General features: G+C 36.4%; 1 protein-coding gene across 1 annotated transcript; it reads right to left on the reverse strand.

Annotated features, from left to right (window-relative positions):
• Positions 1–1,082: 1,082 nt before the first annotated feature.
• LOC122470803 (olfactory receptor 2G2-like) lies at positions 1,083–2,027 on the reverse strand. Its single transcript, XM_043559025.1, is given in 1 exon segment — positions 1,083–2,027. A coding segment is annotated over 1 exon segment (945 nt).
• Positions 2,028–10,926: the final 8,899 nt, after the last annotated feature.

Consider the following 10,926-nt stretch of genomic DNA (forward strand, 5'->3'; position numbering starts at 1 on the left):
CTCCATCTAGTAAGCAAGCCATATCAGCAGTGCATAGGTAGCAGAAAATTAATATGGAAAGAAGTGGGTAAACTATGCAGAATTGTGTATAGTTTACATACAGTAGGAAAAGAAAGGACAGGAATTAAAATAATCCCTGTTCCATTTTGTGATATCGAAAAGAGCAAAAAAGAACCAAAAGCAGGGACCTTTTGATTTAGTTCTGATGTGTTCATTTTGAGGCTGTTTTAACACACCCAGGTGGAGAAGTAAAATACATAGCTGAACATGAGATGGGAATAGAAAATGTCTTTGTTGACGTATAAATCTGGGGGCCACCTGTAAATATATTCTACTTTAAATTGTGATTAAGTCAAAACATAGTTGCCATTCTCAAAAACCTACTAAAGAGAGAAATACAAAAAATCAGAAACTTGTTAAACAGGAGGAAAAGTGCAGCAATAGAGATAAACTCGGTGTGTAATGGGACTCACACAGGAGACTTGACCACAATAATCCATGGTCTATTGAAAAAGTAATGCCACTGAGGTTTAGAGTTTGCTATTTCTGTTTTGAGCAAATGGCCAAAATATTTCAATCTCTGCAAAATAAAACTTATAATAATACCATATAGCAGATAATTATGCTTGTACATTGTAAATATGTTGTACATTCCGACATGCTTCATCATGTTCCTACCTTATTTACCCATTCATATTTACCACATATCATCTGGGTAAGCAATGTGTTATGAGAATGCAGAGTAGGGGCAGGCATATAATTATGGCTATTAAATGCAATAAAATTTATGAACCAACTTTATTAAAAGTCAAATGCCTAAGACAGTGATCTAATTTTAATTTGGGTTGCTCAATATTGTACATTTTGGTTTGTACATAGTGCAAAGGTTATGCAAATTGTTCAGGTCACACAGCTATTATGTGATGAAATGAGCATTCAAACTCAAAAATTCAAATGCTATTGAATTTTTCTACCAAAACCCACTATAGGTTTATGAACATAACCAAATAATTTGTTGAGTCATCATCCATTAAATGAATCAGTCTTAATAACTGCCTCCTAAAAAAAAAAATTCTTGATAATCATGTTTCACTGAGCCATAATGTTATACCAAGAATTTTTTTCATTGCTGCCTTTACTTCTTTGTTTCTCAGGGTGTAGATGAGAGGGTTGACTATGGGGGTCACCACAGTGTAGAAAAGGGAAACAAACTTTCCTTGGTCTTTGGATCTGCTCTTGGCTGGCTGCAGGTACATGAAGATGATGGTTCCATAGAAGATTATGACAACCATTAAGTGGGAGGAACAGGTCCCAAATGCCTTGTGTCACCCGATGGCTGACTTGATCTTCAGTACTGCTCTGGCAATGTGCCAGTAGGAGATCAGGATGAGTGATAAAGGCACCACCAGGAATAAAACACTAGCCGCAAATAGCTCCACTTGATTGAAAGTCGTTTCCACACAAGCCAACTTGATGAGCACAGGGACCTCACAGACAAAATGATCCACTTGGTGATGCCCACATAAAGGCAACTGCAGGGTGAGAGTGGACTGTATAAGCGTGGTAGCTACCCCACTGAGCCATGCCACAGATGCCAGGGTATGACAGAGGCTGGGGCGCGTGGCAAAGGCATAATGTAGAGGACAGCAGACAGCGATGTACCGATCATAGGACATCACAGCCAGGAGGACACACTCCGTGGATCCCAGGGCAAGAGAGACATAGAGCTGAACCACACAGCCACCATAAGTGATGGACTTATCTGAACCACCCATGTTGACTAGAAGCTGAGGAATAATGCTGCTGGTGAAACAGAGGTCCAGGAGGGAGAGGTGGGAGAGGAAAAAGTACGTTGGGGTGTGCAGTTTAGAGTCCAAGAGGGAAACTAGGATGATGGTAACATTGCCCAGGAGCATCATCAGGTAAAGACACAAGATTACCCCAAAAAGAACCAGCTCTAGCTGAGGCCGGTCACAAAAGCCTACCAAAATGAACCCAGGGAAGGTGCTGTCATTGGTCAAACACATTACTCTTGCTTTGATTATTAACTTCAGAGTGATAAAGTCACATGAAACAGAAACTGCAGGGATTTTATATCAATTCCTTCACAGTTAAGGTCTAAGTGTTGAAAAATAAGACTTTGGATGTAGGTAAAGATAAAGAGCCAATGTAGAGAATACCATGTGCAATGTCACTTATTATCCCATGAAGTGGCATATGTGGTCTGTGGATCATAGGTTTTCATTCTACCTTGAGGACAAAATAAAAGTCAAAATGCATCAAGGATAAGTCTTCCCCTCAGTGTCTTATCAATAACATTTTTTTAATAATAATAATAAAATTTTGTAGGAAATGTGGGAATTCAAAACACCATACTGCATTCTCAGAATCTATCAAATGGATAGGTAAATAAGGTAGGAACATGATGAAATGTCAGAATGTACAACATGTCATCTGGGTAAGCAATGTGTTATGAGAATGCAGAGTAGGGAAAAGAATCTATAGAGGGAAAATTTAGATTAAGTCAAGGGTAAGATTATATCTTGCTCTTAAAAAAATGAGAAGGAGGGAACGCATGGGTGCCTCAGTCAGTTGAGCATCTGACTCTTGATTTAAGCTCAGGTCAGAATCCCAGGGTCATAGGATCCAGTCTCCACATGGGGTTCCATGCTGAGGGTGTAGCCTGCTTGGGATTCTCTCTCTGTGTCTGCCCCTCTCCCCCGCCTCTCTCTCTCTCTCTCTCTCTCTCTCTCTCTCTCTCTCTCTCAAAACAAAAATGAGGAGAGCAATTAAAAAAAACAGAATTTCACGATGGTAAAAATGAGGACAGAAATGGATAGTACACTATATAATGCCATCAAATAAATGAACTAAACTAAATTTGAGGTGTGATTATTGCATATGCTGGGTATGCCATATAACAGAATATAATATTTACAAGGTAAATTTGAGCCATTTTTTCAAAGACCATAAACATTCGTAAACATTATTTGGATAGAAGAGGTTCTTGTTAGGAGGGTTTTTGTTGGGTTTGAATTTTCATTTTCAAGATAAATATGACTATACAATATAGAAGATTTTTTTTGAGAGTTACCAGAGGAGAGATGGGTGAGGGTGAGGGGCATGAATTAAACAGGGGATGGGGATGAAGTAGTGCACTGTTGTGATGAACACTGGGTAGTTCATGGAATTATTGAATCACTAAATCCTACTCCTGAAACTAATATTTCACTGTATGTTAACTATCTGGAATTTAAATAGAAACTTGGGAGAAAAAAGAAGCAATATAGAAGATTCTTAAGAAGAAGACACTCTAGTCCAGAAACTATATAGGCAGCTAACATAACAGAGAACAAACACAATGTTATGAATTTGGGAGAGAATGAAGGTGATGTAAATAAAATGCAAGAAATGCTGCAGAGAGCTAAGTGAAATCATTAAGATTTAACTATCAGTGGGATATTGGACTGGTGACTAGGAAGAAGTTAAATTGTTGAAGTTGTACATATGATGAAAAAAAGTAGATTGAGTAATTAAGAATAGCCTGTGTCCACTAAGTCTCAAGTTACTTGGTGATGCCAGGAATAATCATACTGATAAATTCTACACAAAGAATAGGATTGGGAACCATTGTTTTGATGTTCTCCTTGGGATAAATACTTGGACCCAAAGTCTCACCTAAGCTGTGACACATTGATACCTGCTACTTATTTAACACCTCCCACAATTTAGACTCTATATAAACATGTAAGTCATATATATATAAAACTTATATGACTATGATTATAGCACAATAATATGATTAGGGAAGCTAAATTAATATAAGCACTATCCCACCTCAAAACCTTAGATGTCTGAAAAACAATATGGAAAATCAATCACTGTGATCTCCAGCCTCTTAAAAAGTAAATGCAGCTGAAAGAGGTAACACATTAAGACCCTAAGTCTTTACTCTGAAGTTGTGTCTCAACAATCCTCTTGAGCTTTTACATTTTTGCTGACTATATTTCTTTATACTATCAAGTTTGTTGTCTTCATCCAAGTTTTACAAATTTCTTTTTTTGTGGTATTAAAATGGACTTAAAACTAGTGTCCTTCCACCAGAACACAATTGAAGCCATATTCACTGTGTTAGATACACATGCAATCATTGTCACTCCAATGATAATGGAAGTCTATAAAGCATGATAAAAAATCAAGGACTTTGGTAACAGAAAAAGCTTAGGTTTTAATTCCTAGTAATCTACAGTTTGGTTGTGCACCTTGAGTAAAGCACTAGGTATCGTTGAGCTTTGGTTTGTCTGTGACATGGAGATGATAAATAGTTCTCATTTACAGGGATAGTGTAAGGACTGTATGAGATGGTAGCTCTATAGTACCATGCTATGGCTGGAAATGAACATGGGTAAATAAACAATGTATTCAATTTTGAGTAGGAATATTCAGTGGTAAAGTCATAAATGCTTCATATTGTTTACAAACCCCTCAATATTTGTCTAAACCTAACTTGCCAGCTTTTGATGCCTCCTTCCAAGCCACAGAAGGAAGTACTTCCAGTTCTCTCAACTGAGAGTGTGGTTTTCCATTCCCAAGTTCTATCACCTGCTGTGATTTTCATAGTATTTGATCACTGCATCTGCCTACATATTTTTACACATCTATTAAGACTTGGTTCAAATAACACTTTCTGTGAATCTTTACAGAAAAGTTGCCTTTTCCAATTCATTTCTACATCACTCTGTATGTATTTCTATGTTTATACATTGTTAGCATTAAAAGATTTGCCACTTATCTTGATGACCTTAACTCCAAAACATGATTGTGAAATCAATATACATGTGTGTATAAATGAATGAAAATAAAAATGAAGACTTTATCACTTATTTCATTATATGTATATTTTATCTGCCATCATTTAATGTATATTAATTATATTTATATAAATTTAATATATAACTTAATACTGATCTTTTATCTTTACTATGGAATACATTATAAATACAATATATAATATGATTAATATAATATACAAAACATATCATAATTGTAGAATATATAATGAAATTCATGATAAAACTATAGAATCTATAAAAATAAGCATATGATATATAGTCATATGCACATTATATTTAAATTTATATAATAAATATTAATATAAGCTAATGTATGTATTATAATAAATATAATGAATATATTATATATTACATATAATTAAAAATTGATAAAAATAGCAGATAATAGATGTAAAGAAATAAAATATTGGAAATAGGTAAAGAGAAAGTGTTAAAACAGAGAATACTAGAGTAAAACAAAAGTTAGAATGTATTCAGGTTAATGTTTTCTCCACTTTTGTCACTATCAAATATATTTACATATAATTTATACATATATGATATGTGTATATAAAATTCAACGTGACTTTCACACACTGTTCAATTCAATTATACACACACTGAAGACATATTTTTCTCTTTTCAGCAACAGGTTTTAAGGTACTTTATCGATATTAGATGTATAACTATTACTTAACTATTTCTCATTGGACATTATATCAATTAATGTATCCACCAGTATTTATTGAATAGATACTGTGTTTCAGACTGTATGCTAGATATCAGGAATATGACAATAAAAACGCATAAATTTTGTTATCATGAACTTTGTTGCCATCATGAGACCAAAAAAATAAGCACAATAAGAAGTTTTAGGTGTGACTGCATGGAAAATCTTAATTCCATTCTACAATGACTAATAAAAATGAGGAAGAAGGATGTTGCACCTGAGTGGCTCAGTCAGATGAGTGTCCAACTCCTGATTTTGGCTCAATGATCCCAGGGTCATGAGATAGAGCCCTGCAGTGGGTTCCATGCTGACCATGGAGCCTGCTTAAGACTCTCTCTCTCTCTCCCTTTCTCTCTCTTTCTCTCTGTCTCTCTGTCCTTCTCCCCTTCTCATGCATTCTCTCTGTTGAAAGAGAGAAAGAAAGAAGAAAGAAAGAAAGAAAGAAAGAAAGAAAGAAAGAAAGAAAGAAAGAAGGAAAAAGAGAATGGAGAGAAAGAAGGAGATGCAAGAAGATTGAGGAAAGCAGATTAGAGTTCTCAAGGTTATAAAATATTCTTGAGTTGAGCAAAGTTGCTCCAGGAAGGAAAAGCAGTCTGATTGTTGATTCAAAGTCTTAAAATAATTGAGCATAAGGGGGCCTGGGTGGCTCAGTAGGTTAAGTATCTGACTTCAGCTCAGGTCATGATTTCACAGTCCATGAGTTCAGGCCCTATATCGGGCTCTGTGCTGACAGCTTGGAGCCTGGAGCCTGCTTCAGATTCTGTGTCTCCCTCTCTCTCTGCCCCTCCCCTGTTCACGCTCTGTCTCTCTCTCTCAAAAATATAATAAACATTAAAAAATTTTAAATAATAATTGAGCATCATCTTCTATCATTGGTGGGGTTGTGTGTGTTGCTGGATGTTGATTATAAGAGTTGGAGAAAAAAGGGGTTATAGAGACTGAAACCAGCAACAGATTAATCTTAGGACATGCTCTTTAGGTACTAGAAGTTCAAATGACATTTTTACAAACTATGAAAACCATGTGGAAAATTTTACAAAAAGGAATGTTAAGAAATGACTTTGAAGACTTCAGTGACTGAGTGAGAGTAACAAAGTCTGAAATGGAGGGATGGAAAGGATATGGGTATAGGGTCCATTGACCTCTGTTTTTTTTTTCCACTGTCTCTGGCCCAATTTATGTCTTTACCTAAAAGTCAATGCATCTTGTTGGTGTTTTTGAATAGGACATTCTGATAAAAGATTTCCAAGTCGGTTTTCTCTTTATCTACAAATGTCGATTATACAACATTTACATTATAACATTATAATATACAAACACCTGGAAGTCCAGCTTTTCCATCCACATGCAAATAAAATATTAACTAAGAATGTAATTCTTCCGAATTTCTAACAGGAGGGTCATTGGTTCTAAAACAGCCATAGGTCATTTCTATGAACAATCCCTTCATAGTAATCATGCCTAGACATGTAAAGAAGTATGCAGGCAGGAGAATAAAATTAGAAGAAAAAAATAGACATGAGACAAGCAATAAAAATGTAACAATGGTTTAATAGGTATCAATAGATAGCAGTGCAGGGGAAAGAACTCATGATGCATTTCAGAGAGATAATTTACAAGGTTGTTGAAAACAGACATAAACTTTTAAGTTCTTAAACTTTTTAAGGTCCTTTGTGATATTATAAATATCAAGTTCAGAATTCCAGTTTCAATAGCTATGTAAATCAATGTTTCTATGTACCCCCTAATTCAAATACCCTGATATGTTTCCCCCTTGCTGGAAGAATGTGTGAGTTCTCCCATGGGGGTGCTACCAACTGGGAACAATCAATATCCAATTGGAAAGTGACCTGAAAGTGAAGGAATAGCCTGGTCTGCATCTGTAGGGAAGTGGTCATCAGAATATCCCTCTAAAGTCTGAGGCACTGAGAGAACTTCCAGGGCAAACATCCAGGTCTGACCTCAAATCAGGTGCTCAGAAAATAAACCCTTTGCTGCCTCTCCCATTGATGAGCTGCTTCCCTCTACATAACCAAATGCACCACCTGGTCTTGATGTTTTGCTACAGAAAGTTTCTTCCTGCTCTTACTTTTTTTTTTTTTTTAAAAGAACAGAAAATGTTTTGTCCTGTTAATGGTGTATTTATCTTGAGAGAATGCTGGGACTGTAATCTGTGCTGCTGCCCAGGAATTCACCAGATGGATGAGAATCCATGCTCAGGATAATCACTGACTCCCTCACTAACCTTGATAAATGATTTCCTGTCCTTAAAACTAACTTTCTCCATATATAAGGTGAAGCTGGTAACATCAGTTTCTCCATGCAATTAAGACCTGTTGCCAAGAGGAATTATAAATATCTGAGTACCTACACTGAGACTTAACAGTCCAACCATGAGCTCATGGTGATCACGGTATAATGCACACTTATGGAGGACTCATCATATACCTCAAATTCTGTTCTGAGGACCTATCTTCTGTGAACCCACTTAATTCTCTTCATGATCAAATAATCAACATGGATGAGAAAACTGAGGCTGAGAGTGAAGAAGTGACATGCCCAGAATCCAAGCACAGGTGTTTGCATTCCCAAGCCCCCCACACTATACTGGACTCCTGGATTTCTGCTGAAATGGGATAAACGGACATTCATGTAACTGCTACGTAACTACAATTACCTTCTAAGTCATCTCTTTATTGGTTATTCATAGTGCTTTGCTTTCTTGTAAGCTATTTGTTTCAGTGAAAAATAACTCTGCTTTGAATTACAGCTTTCAGCTTCCAAGGTTGTGTTGATCACTTAGAAAACTCTCAGATATTTAATGCTTTAACACTTGGTATTTACACTGCAAGATGCAGTGTGGACACAGTGTCTTCTTTTTTTTTTATAAAAATTTTTTTTTAATTTATTTTTGGGACAGAGAGAGACAGAGCATGAACGGGGGAGGGGCAGAGAGAGAGGGAGACACAGAATCGGAAACAGGCTCCAGGCTCTGAGCCATCAGCCCAGAGCCCAACGCGGGGCTCGAACTCCCCGACCGCGAGATCGTGACCTGGCTGAAGTTGGACGCTTAACTGACTGCGCCACCCAGGCGCCCCTGGACACAATGTCTTCTTGTGACATATCAATTCCCATTTCAAATATGCATATCTGAATGTGCTGTTTTGGGTTACAGAGAGAAAGAATGATTGAAAAATAATATGTAGATAAGGCCAATGACAGGTGAAGTTCTGATAAATATTGGGAGCTGATAGTGGAAAGGAAGTGAAGGGCATAAGAAATACAATCTTCAGATAACTGGCAGATATGATACAGCTTTGCAGCTTCTGGAGCTGAAGATATTAATTAAATTAGTTGAGTAAACTCTGGCACGAATGAGGCTGATGTTTAGAGCTTAATCTCAAGGTGATGTTTTTTAGGTTCAGAAGTGTACATCACGAAACAATGTGTGAAGATGAATGGCAGTCTAGAAAATGTTACTAGTGTTGAACACAATGGACGCTAAACCACTATGTCTAAGTATATTTTACTCCAATTAATGTATAATGGGGTTATTTGGTTAGATTTTATGAAACAAATGTTACTTATGGGAGAAAAAAATATTGGAAAAATCTTACCAAAATTCCCCTTGAAACCTTATGATAAAAGCCTTTATGTGTAATTGTTACTCTGAGCTGCCCAGTGTGAATTACATAGCTGACCCTTGCTTTCATAGGGGACTCACACCATTCCTGCAAGAAACATTTGATTTGATCTTAGTTTTCTTTTCTTTTTCTTTTTTTGACAAATTCCCACCTTTTTCCTGAAATAGAATAAAATAATAGAGAAGAAAATTGAACTGTGAGCCGATTGGGTTATAAAAATGTAATTATTTAAACTGATGGTTACCAGAGGGGGTGTGGGTGGGAGGATGGGTTAAAAAGGTGGTGGGAACTAAGGAGGGCACTTGCTGTGATGAGCACCAGGTGTTGTATGGAAGTGTTGAATCACTAAATTCTACACCTGAAACTAATATTACACTATATGTCAACTAGCTGGAATCTGATAAAAACTTAAAAAAAATTTTTAAATAAAAATTAATTAATTAAAATTTAATTCTTCTCATAACCAAATTTAAGCATTGTCTAAGGTAGAAGCAATATTTTCTACTATCTCATCTAAATGGTATGTATTACTATAAAGGAAATATAATTTAAAATATACTATTTTAATTCCACAAACAGTAAGAAGAGGACCTTGTGTCTTCATGAATTTACCAAAGGAATGGGACTTTTGAAGCCATTCAGCAGGCAATCTCTCACAAGCCTACTGGCATTTGTCCATTGGAATTGTATTACCCACTTACCTTTGCTCCATCAGTCCAATACAACCTGCAACCAACTCATTGTAGATTCTAAAACTCCTAGTTTCATCTCTACATGCTTCTATTTTCACCTCTGGAAAAAGGAAATTAAAATTAAAATGACTCTGGATATGCTCTAAAGAAAAACTTTTTTTTTTTAATTTTAAAGTTATTTTAAGCCTGGGCACCTGGGTGGCTCAGTCGGTTGTGTCTGACTTCGATTCAAGTCATGATCTCATGGTTCATGAGTTTGAGCCCCATGTCAGGCTCTGTGCTGACAGCCGGAGCCTGGATCCTGCTTTTGGATTCTGTGTCTCCTTTTCTTTTTGCTCCTCCCCTGTTCACACTTTGTCTCTCTCTCAAAAATAAATAAACATTAAAAATAAAATAAATAAAAGGGCACCTGGGTGGCTCAGTCGGTTGAGCATCTGACTTCGGCTCAGGTCATGATCTCCTGGTTTGTGAGTTCGAGCCCCACGTCGGGCTCTGTGCTGACAGCTCAGAGCCCAGAGCCTGCTTCAGATTCTGTGTCTCCTTCGCTCTCTGCCCCTCCCCCACTTGTGCTCTGTCTCTCTCTATCAAAAATAAATAATTCTAAAAAAAAATTTTTACATAAATAAATAAAATAAAATAAAGTTGTTTTAAGCCAACAAACTATGCATTATATCTAAATTTATGGCTCACAAATGGAGCTTACGCAAATGCTTTAGAAATCTTTCTCTGATGCAATAGTTATTATCATAATTTGGCTGCAATTTAATCAACTCCCTTTATCCAACTCTAAAACATGAGCATTTCCCTTTGGCCAGAACAGCAGTCCAACCAGAAGAATTGTAAGTCACATTTAAAACTTCCTTCCAGATGACATAACACCTAATTTTGAAGAATTTTTTAAAATTCTACTTTTAGAATAATCCATACTTGGAGCAGCACATTTGTAGTAGATGATTTTCTTTCTCCCTTGATGTCCAGAGGGTAGGCACAATTTATTCTGAAGTTGCCAGTTTCCCTGAAGGGTGGAT

This window comes from Prionailurus bengalensis, chromosome A1, assembly GCF_016509475.1.
Source record: "Prionailurus bengalensis isolate Pbe53 chromosome A1, Fcat_Pben_1.1_paternal_pri, whole genome shotgun sequence".
Lineage (NCBI taxonomy): Eukaryota > Metazoa > Chordata > Mammalia > Carnivora > Felidae > Prionailurus > Prionailurus bengalensis.